The sequence below is a fragment of the Agelaius tricolor genome, unplaced genomic scaffold (assembly GCF_023055355.1).
Source record: "Agelaius tricolor isolate 1412-34295 unplaced genomic scaffold, bAgeTri1.0.p SCAF_16, whole genome shotgun sequence".
NCBI lineage: Eukaryota > Metazoa > Chordata > Aves > Passeriformes > Icteridae > Agelaius > Agelaius tricolor.
The window spans coordinates 7,798,846-7,814,660 of NW_027269276.1; the positions used below are offsets into that span (position 1 = coordinate 7,798,846).

General features: G+C 42.9%; 1 protein-coding gene across 2 annotated transcripts in view; it reads left to right on the forward strand.

Moving 5' to 3' along the window:
- ABHD2 (abhydrolase domain containing 2, acylglycerol lipase) overlaps positions 1 to 15,815 on the forward strand; it is a 36,886-nt gene that overhangs the window by 12,976 nt on the left and 8,095 nt on the right. For both annotated transcript variants that reach the window (XM_071441315.1, XM_071441317.1), the window contains 5 exons: positions 5,976 to 6,151; positions 7,066 to 7,233; positions 10,055 to 10,238; positions 13,723 to 13,815; positions 15,471 to 15,584. In XM_071441315.1, the coding sequence (XP_071297416.1) occupies positions 5,976 to 6,151; positions 7,066 to 7,233; positions 10,055 to 10,238; positions 13,723 to 13,815; positions 15,471 to 15,584 (735 nt within the window). The remainder of the gene's footprint in view (positions 1 to 5,975; positions 6,152 to 7,065; positions 7,234 to 10,054; positions 10,239 to 13,722; positions 13,816 to 15,470; positions 15,585 to 15,815) is intronic.

Here is a 15,815-nt window from a genome sequence, read left to right on the forward strand (position 1 = left end):
CAAATCTGTTTTAAGACCAATTCTTCTGTGCAGAGGAATGTTCATAGCTGTGAGCTGACTTTCAGACCTGGTTTGTTCAGTTCCTGCCTAAGGGAGGAAGGGAAGGAGTGAGGGCACTGCTATGAAAAACAGGCTGGCAGGGAGAAAGAATAACTTTATTTCTGCTATCTATGCAGGTGTTTAAAAATTCTTAGAGTAAACACTTTTGGACTTTATTTTCACTTTATGGCACAATCCTCACCTCTGGTCTAATTCAGTGCATTGTAACCGTGGTGTCATTCAGTAAGCCAAGTGGTGGTGGATGAATAATTTAAGAACTTTGAATTGTAAAACTGCCTGAGATGGCTGTGTGCCAGGTATCTTGTACTTGTAGATGTTAGTACTGGTTTTTACAGTTCTGTAAACTGCCAGAAACTTTCTGCATATCTGCCAAACATTGGGAAGCAAGAGAATGTGTCTTCTTAGAGCTCATGTCCTCTTACCCCTTTTTCCATTGCTCTGACCCTGTCCAGCTCTGTACTGTGGCTTACCAAGTGGAGAGTAGCATAATCAGACCCTTTTCCATTCAAATTGCTGCTTCTTATAAGGAAGCTCTTGCAATTCAGCACAGCTATTGGTGCCCTTGAGCACTTGGGCCCAACTGCTGGTGGCAGCTGTGTCCTTTTCCTGCCTTTCAAAAGGGTACAGAAAGTCCTTCATCTGCTCTTATTCCTGTAGAAATGCAGTGCTGGCTCTTTGATTCATCAGGGTAAATTTGGCCAGTGCTTTCTGTACTAGGCTAGACATTTTTGGCTGTTTACAGTTTATTCTAACAAAGTGTGGGTATCTTTATTTCTGTAGAGATGTGGCACGTGCCATCCGTATCCAAAATAATTATCCTTGCTGTCTGCACACTTTTTATCATCAATAAAGGCAAGCTCCTCAAAGATTGAGGCAAATGACTGTCAAGCCTGTTAGTAAACACTGTCAAAGATCCAGTCTACATCCTTCTTATCCTTTGTTTGCACACCAACCTATGCTGGGTGAGCAGGCTGCCTGGTACCAGAAGACTCTTTTACACTGTCACTGCTTTTCCCTTAGATGCAAGGAGATGAGTAGTCAGAAAAGCTGTCTTCAAGCTTTTCAGTGCTCTTTTCTTCCCCCTAATAGCAAGCAGTGTTTGATCCCTGTCAACTCCTAGGTGTTTTACTCTGGGAGGAACACTTCCAGGAGAATAATAAACTAGAAGAACAGTGTTACCCCTGAAGCTTTGGCAAGTGAACATGCTGAGAGGTAGAGGAGAATGGCAGCTCCCTGTTGGTAAGTTGAAGCTTTGACCTTACCGAGGAAGCAGCCTCGGGGGTCTGAGTTTTTGCTGGGTGCTGTGGCATTGGCAGCAGCCTTGTGTTCGCCAGCTCTTATCAGCAAGGGAGATTCTAAGTGCTGTAAATCCTCATGCCTTGTTTTGACTAAAATACTTCTTGTATTTTAGTGGGGGAGGAGGGGTGTGATGGGCACTTTGCTAAATAAAAGCTTCTTAAATGGTGAAGGAAGTGGTTTAGCCAAGGGGCCAGTCAGTAATTTTAAATAGTTCTGACTTCACACAGGTACTGTGGGCAGCAGACAAACACTTCTACTCCATTTGTTTCTTTTTTGAGACTCAGGGAATGTAGAAGCTCCAGAACTTGCTTAAATTTTTTTGTTGCAATTTTTTTGCTGCGTCCTCATCACATTGAGCAGTCTAGTTGACCTGATACTGAAAAAGCTGCTTTCTACATATTTGGGGTCGAAGGCTGAACCCTGCAGACTTTTATATGAGTTTCCTTGATTGGAATTTAATTTGCATTCCCTAGCATCAAATAAAGGACAAGGCTCAAAGTTTGATTTTGTAAAGCATTTTTTAAATACCTCCAAACTGCTCTGTAAAGGGGAAAATAATCTTACCTGTTGTAATGCAGGCAAAAGTTCTTCAAATATCCTGACATTGACAATTTGTAGACTGTTTTCTCACCATCAGTATCCAGTGTGCACGTAAAGGCCATGTAAGAGTTAATGTTTAAAGTGTTAATCTCCTCAGATGAAATGAAGCAATGCACCAGAAATAAGCCTGTTGCTGAACTTCCACTTCACATCTTTGAGGACCTGAATGCTGATGCCTGCTAATAAAAATAGCACAGTTTTTATGTGCTTTGTGTGAGCTGCTTATACAGCTGCTGCTTTCCTAAATTCCTGCATACTGGATTATGTATGTGCTTTAAAATTATAATCTACTGCCTGAGAGCCACTAAACTTAATCTACAATCACATGCTGGGATTGTTTTAAATATTAAAATGCCAGGAGAAATTTTTTTGGGAAAACCTAGGAGTTGTCTTGTTCTCGAGCACTGTGGGCAGCCACCTATCAAGATGTGAGGCTGTGCTGCACAGCTGGAATGCAGGTTTGGAGCTCCAGCACTAACATTGGTGAGCAGATTTATGTAACTGGCTGTGAATTCACTTAGCCACTTAGAGTAGTGAACTCTGTACTTGTTGGGCCATGTAAGTGACCTTCCATAATGAGTAAATGCCATCCCCAGGCCTGTTCTCTCTGCCTTCTGTTGCAGAGTCCTGTTACTGGAAGCTACAGGGCTGGTTACTGGAAGACATAACTGCTTCAAATATTTGCCTTTTTTCAGAGTGCCTGCTATCTATTGCAACTGACCAAAACAGGGAAATGAATCAGTTAAAGGCTTTTGTGTTTGGAGAAAGCTCAGAAGCCATTTTTGGTTCACAGACATAAAAATCTCCATTTTTGGTACAACGCAACTTTTCCCTTGGAATTTTTTTTATCAGCACGTGCTTGTCTGGGTTGTTGTGTTATGCTGTCCTTGTCCTCCTGTGGAGGCCTTGGCAAGAGGTCCTGGCTGGTGTTCACTGCTCAGCTCCTGTCACCATAAGCCACTATTGCATAACAGTGGAAATGCTGCTTATGGACATGGTGTTTGTTCCTGGGTTTTTGTACATCTGGGAGCAGCTTCTCTGGAGCAGGACACTGAGGAATATGTGCTGAACCATCTCTGTGCTGTGCTGGAGTAATCTCTGCAGTACACTGCTTTTCAGAACCATTTCAGTTTATAGCAGACAAAGAGGAAGGAGTTGAAAATCTGCTGTGTCCTTGAATGCTTCCCTTGTTTCTACTTGTTATCAATGCTGGAGGAAAGCTACCTGCTTTTGAGTGAAGGGCCCTTGTTTGGAGGACATGCTTAAATTTAGCAGTAATTATAGTTTTAGCATAAAATGTGAAGGGCAGTACTCAAATGCCCCTTAGACTGAATACTACTTAGTTGCTCAGTTTGCATGGTTGTGTTTCCCTGTGTTGCATCCTGCTGAGCTTGTTTTCTTTAGGTAAACCACAGGAACAATGCCCTGAGTACATGCTCTTCTGCCTGCAGGATGGTTGTTTTGGAGAAGCATCTTTTTTCAGCTGTTTGCCAGGAGGAATGTTGACTTCACTACGAAACAATCTGTTCTAGCTCTTGCTATCAGCACTGAGTGGTTAGGTTTTTTCAGCTGGGTTGAGGATAGGAATGTCTCTGGAACTGCTTTTCACATAATAGGCTTAAATAAAATCTATCTGATCTGTCCTTTCAGAGGATAAAGGCTTTTGCACAATTCCTGGCAAGTTTTCTCCCTCACCAGTGTGATTACTCCTGCAACTTCAGGACTGCAGAGTTCTTTCCATGCTCTCTTCTTTGAGTAGGTAAAAGCAAGCTGAGAGTCCACACAAACCCTGTGTAAAAAGATCACCCATCCTTCAGCCTTGTGCAGTCTTGCACCATTAGGCTCAGTACTTGCTCTTGGAAGTTCTTGTACACTTTGTCTCAGCAAAAGACTTAAAAGTCACATGAAGATTTCAAAAATAGATTTGCCCATTGGCAAAATGGAGGGTCAACAGAAATAGTGTGCCAGGCAGATCATATGTCTGATTCTGCTATAGATTATAAGGATACCTTGTCCTCAGCTGAGGACAGATTTTACCTGAATTCAGTAAAAGAGAGGAATCACTCTTACTGTAAAGGCCTCACAGGGTTTTGTAGTAGGTTAGATTGGCAACTTGTCTTGGTAAACAGAAGTAATATTTTTACTAGCTGCTTGGTTTTGCATCAATCTGGTAAGGTAAATTCAAATCTGTCTTAGTTTTCCCACTGATAATACAAGATCTGTACTATATGGGCAGCTTTCTTCCCTTTCCTTGTTAAAGTGTTGTGGTGCTCAGTCTCCTGAGCCTGGATACTTTAGGGATGTATTTTGCCTCACAAGTCTGTTCCTTAAAGGCTGATGGGCCTAAACAAAAAGACTGGTGAGATAAAAAGCTTCTGCCTGAACACTTGCATGTATTTCAGAGCTTCAGCTGCTTTAAAACTTATTTCTAGTGCAAACTAGAAATATACCTAATGCCTCAGTAGCAGTTACAAATCTCTTCATCAGAGTGCCATGCACATTACTCATGCTGAAGCTTGGCCCTTGAATGTTGCTTTGACTGTAAGAAGTCCCCCTCATAGATGAGGGAAAAGAATGGGGAGAAAGAGGGCATACTGCTGCTTTTGTCTTGTTAAACAACCCTAAGTAGTTTTTATTTGATAGGAAGCATTTTTAAGGAGTGTGGTGGAGGAGGGAGTTGCAGATATGACACATAAGAGCTGGCATGGGGAAAGGTCCAGCTGTATGAAGAGGGAGTGTCAGAGCACAGAGGTAGGGTTTCTGTCACATTCTAGTGGATTATGGGCTTAAGTAGTAAATTTGTGTGCTGAGCTGCCTAGGTTTTTTGTGAACAGGGAAGAACACGATCTCTGCTTCATATGCTCTTTCAAAGTCAAAAGGAATAATTGCAGGAAGCCCTAAACACAACAGGGAGGGTGTTGCTAATCCCTCAGGATCCAAGGTGAAGTCAGAAGCTCTCAAGCTTCTTCTGGATACCCTGGTCTGTGCACAGTGCTTTGATTGGAAGTGTGTCCCTTGGGACTGCTGTTCTCCTCAACAGTAAATCATTCATCCTTTCCTGTTCAGAGCTGATGTAACTCTCTTTTTCAAGGCATTGGCTCAGTCTCCTTTGCTGAGTGACCAGGTGACTTGCCCACATGGTGGTGGTGCTAGGGCACAGTATGTTTCCTGTTAAACCACTTGCAGTTCTGCTTGTGCTAAAAAAATCTGATAACTAAGCCTTTAATGCTTTCCAGCTCATAGCTGTGTTTCTCACATATCTTTTTTGAGACCCTGTAAGCCAGGAAAAGAGAGACAATCTGCTTTGTCACATAGCTTTAAATATACCCTTGATAAGCATAAGTAATTGGTAGACTCACCCCTCTTACTGAAAGGGATTTGTTACTCAGTGGAGTTTGGTCAGTTCTGACTGATTCTCTTAACACTGCCCCAACTTTTACCTAATTCTGAAAGGCAAAATCAACCTGTACTGTGCTCTTTACTTAACTTAGTAAAACAGTTCTGTGTAAAATGGTCCCAGCTATCAAGTCTTGGGCCTTTCCATTTTCTGGAACTTGGTGTGAATCCTGTTGTTTCTGCCACTGGCTTGTACAGTCAAGTGCTTACACAAGTTCATGTGGCTCAACCCAGGAGGCTTCAGTGTTTCAATTAAAACAGATTTACAGCACTGCACAGTTCTGGAGGTCACTTTGGTTGGTTGGCAACATGCACTCTCAATCTCACCAAGGCACAAGGCTTCTGTGTATTTAGTGAGAAGCATTTATTCCTCTAACATCTCAATATAGGGAATGTCTGGGGTTTGGCTCCTGCTGCTGCTATAAGTGCTGATTTTTCAGCACAGTCTCTCCTCTTGTGTAAGGCTGCAAAGATCACTGCTGCCAGCTGAGTCAGAGCAGAAACAATTCCATATTTGTTGCTCTATTTGGGAGCTGGTGAGATTTGTTATGGGAGTGCTGATATGTTCTCAAGGGCTTGTTAACACAGCAGGGCTAAGCAATTAAATTACTGCCTTTCAGGTACATTCCACCCCTCATCTGGGGAAAGAGTGGACATATCCAGACAGCTCTTTATGGAAAAATGGGGAGAGTGAGATCACCACATCCAAATGGACATCGCAAGTACCTGACCATGCCAGATGGAGCAACAGCCACCTTTGATCTCTTTGAGCCACGCTCTGAGCACTGCACTGGAGGTCAGTCCAACAGCTGCTGCCTGCATCTAGCTGCTAACCTTGATTCTGTGCTCTGTCCCTCATCTACAGATGCCCATGGGGCTCCCATTTGGCCCTCAGAAAAAGCAGATTTCTTTTTTAAAACTGTCAGTGTTGAGATCTTCATGGTACAATGCTGCAGCATTAGGACAGTTACTGTTATCTTTATTGCTGTGAGCAGTGCTTTTCTAATGAGATAAAAATTCAGTAGTAGAGCTGGTAATGTTGGAGCTTTGCACAAGAGAGTTACAGTTAATTTGAAGTGCATATGATAATCCTGAATGTAATTTACTGTGCTTACTTGAATTACAGCAATTACTTTCTTGGTTGATGAAATGATATCTTGTTAAACTAGTGAACAGTGTCAGCAGATCAAATATCATTAGATTAGCCACAAAGTAGATGATGGTTAATGTCAGCTGATCAGAATGTCTGTGCTTAGCAGAGCTGCATTTGGAAGATCTGCATTACACCCAGCTCTAGAGGGGAAATGAGGGGGAAATAACATAATCAATCTCCTTGGAGTGCTGGGCTCCACAGCTTCCACACACATTGCAGTCACAACAGGCTGTCAGAAGGCAGAACATGTGTAACATCAAAAATGTCCTTCAGACAGAGGAATGTACTCTGGGTCTCTAGGCAGTGCCTGGAGAACTGTTTGCACAGCTTTCCCTGAAGTTAAAAACTGTTCATCTCCCATAGCATGAATTACTTTTTCACATCTGAAGCACTAGGGCTGCTGGTCTCCCGTCCCATCCGGGATTTTTGGCAGACTAGTAGGAATTCTAGCTTGCTTGTGGTGGGTGGTTTCCCACGGATCTGAAATGGAAACCTTCTGACTCTCTTAATTTGCATGAAGTGACATTTGCTTAACTTCCCTCTCTCTCTGAGCACAGAGGATGTCACGATGGTGATCTGCCCGGGGATTGCTAACCACAGTGAGAAGCAGTACATCCGCACCTTTGTTGACTATGCCCAGAAAAATGGGTACAGATGTGCTGTGCTCAATCACCTGGGAGCCCTGCCAAACATTGAGCTCACTTCACCACGGATGTTCACCTATGGTAGGTACTTCATGGCACCTGGGGAATTTATTTTCAGGCTCATGGAACTTCTAGGGATTGATCAGCCTCCTCCAGAATAACAGAACTGCTGTATCCCAGTGGGGATAAAACAGTTTTGTACTGTTTCTTAAGAACTAAACTGAACTTAGATGGTAGGAAGAGAGGAGACTAATACTAAATTCACTTTTGTCTCTTCTGCCAGCTCTTACACATGTATTCTCATCAAGGAGGCAGTTTTTTCTAAGAAATCTTTTGGGGGGAAAAAAGCCCTTTTGTGCCTACCCAGAGCCTGTTCAAATGATTTTAGTGATACTGAATATGCCAGTTTGATGGAATGTGAAACAAACATGTCTCTGAAGGATAAATGCCACTTCTCAGGCTTTGTAAAATACAGCCTGAGAGGAGTTTGTACCAGCCTATCCAGAAAGTACATTTATATCTTAGAGGGTTCATGTGAGGATTTGCTCTTGGATGTAACAAGAGTCAAAAACAGCAAAAGTTCAGGATGTGACAGTAAAACTACAGAAGTGAGTAGTGCTTAACTGCCATGATTATGGCTCTTACCTTGAGTATAAGGAAGTCTTTCTTAACCTAGAAATTAAAAGGAATAAATGATCTGAAACTGTGTGAAGGGTGACTCCAGCCTTAATTGCCCTTTTGGTGAGTAATGTGATCCTTGTAAAATGGGGCCTCTTTGCCTGTGACCTAATCTGCTTGTTCCTGAGCTCTCTTGAGCCCTCATCTCCTTCTTTACTGTAAGTATCTATAGGTATCCTGTCAATTCTGTGTTTAGCAGACTTTAGGCTTTATTTTTTAGTGTTAGGCTTTATTTTTTAAAGTTAGCTGAGCTACTGCTTAGATTTTGGATTAACAGAATAGTTATCTTGAACAGTTAAACTGTCAAAACAGAAATACTGTGCTTTGAGATGCCAAAGTCTGGCAGGCAAATAATAATGCTTTGTTGCTTGTTTTAGAATTATTAAATATACTCCTCTTTGGGAAACACTTCAGGAATACCAAATACCCTCATTTGTAGTGAGGCCCTGGGCTGTTATGGCTGCAAGACTACCATGTCTTGAAAACTAAATTCTAATGTTAAAGCAATTGCTGTTTTGATAGAAGTTAAGAGTTTGCTTTCATGAAGCTTTGCTTTAGGCCTTAGGGTGTTATTCTGTAGTGCATCTCTTGAGACATACCTTTCTGAGTCTTTATAGCCTTGGAAAGGGCAAAGAATGCCTAGCACTTCCTTTGAGTAAGACAGTAAATCACTTGGCAGAGCTGCTTCTTAAGTAAAGTGCCAGCAAATCCAGTAGACTTTACCTCCTACCCAAATAACTCAGTGCCCTTTCAGCTTTGCTGTGTTCCAGGCATACTTGCTGAGGAGCAAGTAGCCTAAATTTGGGATTCACTGAATCCCAGCCTCTATATCAAGCCTGACCTGTTGCTTTTCTAATTTTGGATTTCTGAGCTGCCCTGAAATCATGAAGGTCAAACACTAAAGTATTTTGACCACTGGCTTCTTCCAGAGGAAACTGGAGCAGTGCAGAATTTGTTGTCTTGAAGACTGTTCATTAAGAGTGTTCAAAGGAAGTGCCCAAACCCTGCTGAAACACTCAGACAGGAACTTGCTGTTCCACTGAAGCAAACAAGCTCTGGTGCTCAGGGTTTACTCCAGAACTAGGTAAAGCTGGAGTCTGATGTCTGCTGAGGATGCTCCAGCTGGGGTGGGGATAGAGTGGAGCAGTGTCAGGTTAGTACAGGGTGGAATGCTGGAATCCTAGGATTTATCTCTCTGGATGAGTTCCACAGAATAGAGCTGAGTTTCTGACTCTGGACAAGAAGAAACATCTGGAGTTCTATTTCTGTTGTTCATGTAATGCCTCCTGTGGTTTGCAGCCTTAAATCCAAAGGGAAGGTTAACAAGCTGCATAAACACTTGAAACCAGTGTAGTAATGCCATCACTATTGCAGCTGCTGCTCCATATCTTTTTTCCCATATTCACAGGCAGGAGAAATAGCTGTAGGTACTCAGATTGTTGTGTGTGTGGAGGCCTTCAAGTCTGTCAAACAGTTGGAGGATGTCAGCACTGCCAGAAACTGGATCCCTCAGTGCCTGCAGCCTGTGGGATGCAAGTGGGTGTTTGCTGACAGTGGAACAGATCTCTATAGAGACACTTAACTATTCTCTTGGTGTGGGGATACCCATGTGTCTTTCAGGGAGCTGCAGTATCTTTACCTTTTCCCTGGCTAGAAAGGGTTGAATGTCTCTGCTTCAACCCTTCTTCCTGATTCCAGAGATCACCTGCTTAGGCTCTGCAGCAGTCTCCTGGGAGCTCTTCCTGACAAGCCACTCCTTTCCCCTCCCCACAGCAGCATGGATTTAGGGATCCCTATCATCTTGCTTAAAAACAAAGGAGCAAGCTGCATTCCAAAAACCTCACTTCACTTTAGAAGTGGCAAACTGCCTCAGGAAAGTAATGATGTGTGCTGCTCTTGCATGGTAATGTCAAGCCCAGAGTTGCTGGACTCTGCTTTTTAAAGCTGTTTTAGAAACAAAGCATTTTGATTTTCACGTTAACTGTCACCATGATTTTTAAGCAACTAAATTTCATTTTGCTTTGGCACTCTGTCAGAACTAAGCATGAGCTAAGCTCCACAGGACTCACAGATGTATGAACACATGTGAATCAGAGCTGTTAAAACCTTAAGGCTATTGAAAAGTCAGAAAGGGTAAGAAGCCGAATTCAAAGCACACAACTGAAGCTTCAAATGAGAATTTAATATATTAGAAGATGTTTTTTAATTTTGTTCTTCTTTTTAGGATGCACCTGGGAATTTGGTGCCATGGTGAATTACATCAAGAAGACCTACCCTCAGACCCAGCTGATTGTTGTGGGCTTCAGCCTGGGTGGAAACATAGTGTGCAAATACCTGGGAGAGAGCCAGGCCAACCAGGAGCGAGTGCTGTGCTGTGTCAGCTTGTGCCAGGGGTACAGTGCACTCAGGTGGGTCTGGGGCTTTCTCTGTGCTGCTCTCTTCTGGGACTGCAGGAGGGAGCAGATCTCTGGAAGGGCAAGGTGAAGATGAGTGTTTCTCTTGCACTGAACTGGTCTGACAGACTGTGTAGGATGGCACCCTCCTGAAGGAGCACCTGAAGCTCTGTTGATTTGCAAGCACAAGTAAACTTTGTCAGCAGTGCAAACAGGTTTTGTGTACCTGGCCAGGTACATGCTTGCAGCTTCTGCACTGTGCATGTGATGCTGTCTCATGGCTAGAGTGAAGAGGAGGCATTCCCTGTGCAGTCCTGCTGTAATTAAGCAGGCAGGCTGGGCAGCCTGACCAGCTGCTGAGCTGATGCCAGGTCTGCAAGCAATAGTTTACACTGTCTCATCACTCTGAGAAATATCCCATGGTTTGTAATAGCTTGTTTGGCCTCAGTGTGCAGTTTCATCTGGCAGCTTTTAGCCAGGGAGACTGGAAGGGCACAGCACAGTCTCTGTGAGTCTGTGCTCCCTTCTTAGTGTCACTGAAACAGTGCTGGGTGATCAAGGGATGGAGAGGTGCTCACAGCTGTCTTATAGGAGTGGGGAAGATGGGGTGGAAAAGTATTACAGCCCTTAAGCCTGAAAATATTGATGCAAGGTTGTGGCACTTGAGGAGCTGTGATGGCTTCACTTGCATGTCCTGGTGGAGGGTCCAGGCACAACTTGAAAACTGGACTCAACTAATGCACTTTAACCTTTCCATATGTGCACAGGTCATGGAGATTAAAACACTGTAACTGGCTAAGCTGCTGTTTTCAGTTTTTACTGTCTGTACATATGGACAATTACTGAGGTGCAGCTGACTCTGCAGTAATTTACCTGCGGTTTTGAGCTATGGGACTCCTTCCAAGCCAAAAGGGACTGTTAGAACTCAGGTATTTGAGTCAAGATCCTTTGGGCTGATATGAATGATGAAACTGTGGCAGGTCTGTGAGGGGCTTGCTATGGAATTCAGCCTCACAGCCTGGAACTCTTGATGCTGATGATGTCCTGCCTGTGTAGGGACCAGTTTGTTATTCAGCTGTCTGAAGACACCTTTTATGAATCAGGCTCTTACGGGTAAAAGCAAAAAGCTTTTCTGGAAGCACGAAGATGTGAGTAAAAGCTTGATATGCTTGTAATATTCTTGTTATCTAATCCCTTTTGAGGTCAGATGTGACTACTGCTAAAAAAGTGTATAATCTGCTGCTAGTTCACACCCTTAAAATCTGAACAGATGCTAAAGGAACAGCTGTTCTGTTTTGTTTCAAGTAAAATGTTCTTAGCTGTCCTGGAATTCTGGCATAGAGCACAGAGCATCCTTTTGAAGCCAGCTCTCCTTAATTGCAACCATCAGAGAAGGTTTGCAGGGATAATATCTGGCTGAGGTCCACTTGGTTCATCTTCTACAATTATGCAATATTGTATTCCTGATCTCCAAAATGCTGTTGTGAGTAATGCTGTTATGCTTGCATGGCAAGGACAACCTGATTAACAATTCTCCACTTGGATATTTGTGTGGAAAAACAACTCACTGGGTTTTTTTTTTTCCCCTGAGTTTAATGTACCCCATGGTGTGGGCTGTGTGGATTATTGAGCTCTTGCCTCCACCTGCTGGGTAAACATTTCCTAGCAAAGCTCCTGCCACAAAACATCTGCTCTGTATTACTGGACAGCCAGCAGGAAGGATTTCAGCTCTTGTGTCTCCCTTCCTAATACTCACATCTGCTGTAAGTGCTAATTAGCTGAAGAACCACAGGGAAGCAACATCTACTGAGCAAAAGGCAGGAGGAGGAAGGGCCTTGTGCCCTGGTTATAGAAATGGGAGGGAGGAGGTAAAAAGCACCTCCAGGTAGAATGGTGAAGCCACTGCTTTCCTGGGCTTGGTCTGGTACATGAAAATAGCTGGCTTCAGCCTTCAGGGCTACATGGAATTGGAGTACCCTGGTAACACAACCAGTTAGTTTACAGTTCCTTTTTTTTTTTTTTTTTAATTAGCTTGTCCAACATTTATTCCCCAAATAACTTTCATAAGCAAAGGAAAAAATTTTAGTGAGCAAGGTGAACCAAGGATCTCAAATAGGAAAGCCTTTCCAGAGCAGCAGCAATACTAGGATCTGCCAGAACAATGAGATCTTTAATGAATTAACACAGTCTAGGGAATGTGTTCCCTGAGGCTAAACAGGGACAGGTCTCCTTATTCCTTAATCTCTGCCTGCATAGGCTTGATTCTGCTTCTTGATCTTGTGGAATGCATCTTCATCATAGCTCCAGGCTGTGGGGAGAGACCTCAGCTCTGAAACCTGGGCAGTCCTCAAAACACTGGAAGCTGCCTGTGGTGGTTCTTTTAATGCTTGCAGCTCTTCATATATTAGGAGTACTGCTGTACACCACAGGAACTGCAGGGAAATGTAGTAGTTTTAACTTCAAACATCTTGGGATAACTTAATAGGTTTGCTTGGAAAACCTTTTGTGAAGAAAGAAATGTGCATTTTTCTATCTTCTTTCATTCCCCTGCCCTGGCATAAATGTGGTAGGTATAGCCTGGCTAGACAAAAAGATAATGGATTTTTCTTTTTTTTTTTAAATCCATACTCTCCAGCATGGCTAATTACAAGAAAACAGTTTGTTCCTGCCTGGTAGGGGACTTGCAAGCTGTAGCTTGGAAGGTCATGCTAAATCTACAGTAGTTCTCATGGTATGTTAATGTTTAAGTGGTAGGAGAGCTTCAGTAGCTGAAGCTGCTCCCAGCATTCTTCAGTCTCTCAGTAAATGATAGTGTGTTCCCTCAGCAACAGCAAACCCTGCTAGGAGTAAAGCTCTAACCTGCCCATGACCCTGCATAGCAAAGGAGTGCTGGGATCTGGCAGAGCTCACACAACTCTGGATGGCTTAAATTCTGTTTTAACGACAGATAAGCTGTGAAGTGCTCTTTTGCTCTGAGAATGGGTAAAGACTTCAACTCAGATGCCACTTGCAGCTGCAACTAGTATTTATTCCTACAGTTCCTGCCAATGAACTGAAACAATAATAGTATCTGTACTTATTGGAAACATCTGCACAAATTATTTCCTCTGCAGAGCTGTATTACACAATAGACAACACTGTTGAGCAACAGGTTTTAGCCCTTTCCTTGAAAGTCCCATTATGTAAATTACATTCAACTTCTGCAAAGGGATACTAAAATCCTCTTGTCAGTGTTATGGATCTTGATTGATGGCTCTTAAATGCTCTGATCAAAACTGCTAATTGTATTGTGCAAGATGAGACTGCAGATCTGTTTTCTGATACTAACAAACTTCATCAAAGTGGAAGTCATTTCCTGGAAAAGGTTAAGCTGTGGCAGAGAAGGCCTGGAGGTTTGTTTACACAGCCCCCAGGCTGCCATAAGATGTTAACAGTGTATTAATCTGATCTTTCAAGGGCTCCATTAACAGCTTTGTTTGTTCTGCTGTGTTTTTTCTAGGGCACAGGAAACCTTCATGCAGTGGGATCATTGCAGAAGATTTTATAACTTCCTCATGGCAGACAACATGAAGAAGATCATCCTTTCTCACAGGTACTGCAGTACATCACTCACACTGACAGTATTGATTGGGTCAATTGCTATATTGGATTTGTCTGCCTGGTCCTTTAAAATAGGACTCCTGACAGGTTTAGCACAAGTTCCTTGGTAGATCTTTAGATGAACCAACAGAGAAGGTGAGCCCCTGTCAATCTCATTATACTGTAAAATAGACAAACAAGCTTTGGCCATTTTGTTAGAAGAAAGACATTGTTGTCTTTTTGTGTTCTGTGGAAACTTGCTTAATGAATAAACAAGACATGCACAGGAGAACATTGCAATTAGACTTCAAAGTGGAGTATTCTGCATCTGTTTTACTTCTAGCCAAAGAATTCCCTATTGAAGGAGCCTCTTGTTCTGCCACCTACCTGAGGTAGGACTAATCTTCCAGATCTGCTGTATGGAGTTGCTGCATATCAAATAAGCAAATAGTCAAACCTGTAGCTCTGGCTTCTAGCTGTTCCTCTAGAAAGAGCATGTAGCCAGCAAAACACTTTAACATTGCTGTTCCTGGAGTGCTGTAGGATCCTTGTGCTGCTCTTGCTGATCCGTGGCTCTTGCATAACAAAAGAAATTTGTGTGCTAAACAGGTGACATGTTCATGTTGGTGTTTTCCCCATCAAAGGTTCTCTGGGTGGTACTTTGTAGACAAGAAAGTACCTCATATGTGTGTATTGGAAGTTGCCTGACTGAGGGGAAAGGAGGGGAATATCTTAAGACCTATTTCACTGAAGGAGGATGTATCACTTGAGACTTCTGGTTTGTTGTTTACACTCTGTGCAGTATGAAACACTTGTAGAAGGAGGGTGGCCAGTGTAGGATGATCCACGTAATTCATTCCAGGTTTACAAATATTTAGATGACTTGAACAAATTTGACGAGTGAAGTTAGGTAAGCTCCCATTAAAAGGTACTTAAATTCTTAACCCAGGAAAAGCTGGTGCTGATTTGAAAGGAAGTGTGTTGAGCAAACTTTTTCCATAATCACTTGTGCTCTACCTTGCCCAAATCAAACCTAGCCTGCCCTGCAGCTGCCTCTCAAAAGGAATAAAAATCCCTTTCCAACTTGTGGCTTTTGTTCTGTTAGTTAGGGAAGAAGTTTGTTCTGGTAAAGAAACACATCCTCCCCTGAGGGCAGTAACCAGCTATGACAAGTGTCCATAGTAAAAGCTTTCTGCTAAGGGAATAGCCTGAGTAATTTCTGTGTGTGGTAGCCTGAAGTCTGTGCTGGGGGCTTTAGAACCAGATGATGCAGGAGATGCTGTGCCCAGCATTGCTGGTGCTCTCACCCAAACCACCACAGGTTTGGTCTGAAGCCAAAAAGCCCTCCCTCTAACACGTAGCCTCAAGTCCAAATGCCCTTAGTGCCCTCTGTTGTGGGAAGTTTCTTTTAAGAGGGCCCCCTCATGCAGTTTTTCAGTAGATAAGGAAAACATTTTTTCCTACAAGGAGGCTTCTGGGGTTTGTTATGTCTTGCTGCTGAGGTAAGTGGACAAACAAGCTGTTCTTGCTCCCAAGGAAGCCTCATGTTTATGTAACCCACTTCTAATCTTATCTTGTCAGATTTGGTCAACTCAGTTGTCCTTGAACAGGTCATGGTTTTGCTGCCCTTGTGTTATTTGGATGTAATTCTTGATGTCACTCTTCCAGGCAAGTTCTTTTTGGAGATAACAACATGAAGAAGCCACATAGCCTGTCAGAAGCTGATCTGGGCAAGCTCTATACAGCAACATCACTTATGCAGATTGATGATAATGTTATGAGGTATGAAGGGCAATTCTCTGCTCCCCTATAGAACTCCAGGTACCTTCTCTTCCCAGTGTTGCTCTTGCATGCCCCTTGTTGTGCCTGTGGGACTCTGCTGAAGTACAGTGAACACAACTTCAAATTCTTACTTGCCTCCCCACATTAAAGAAAACTTAGAGGAGAGGAAGAAGACAAATTTACTGTTTACAGTCACAGCTTCTTTAAAATCATCCAGGAGGCATTTATTTA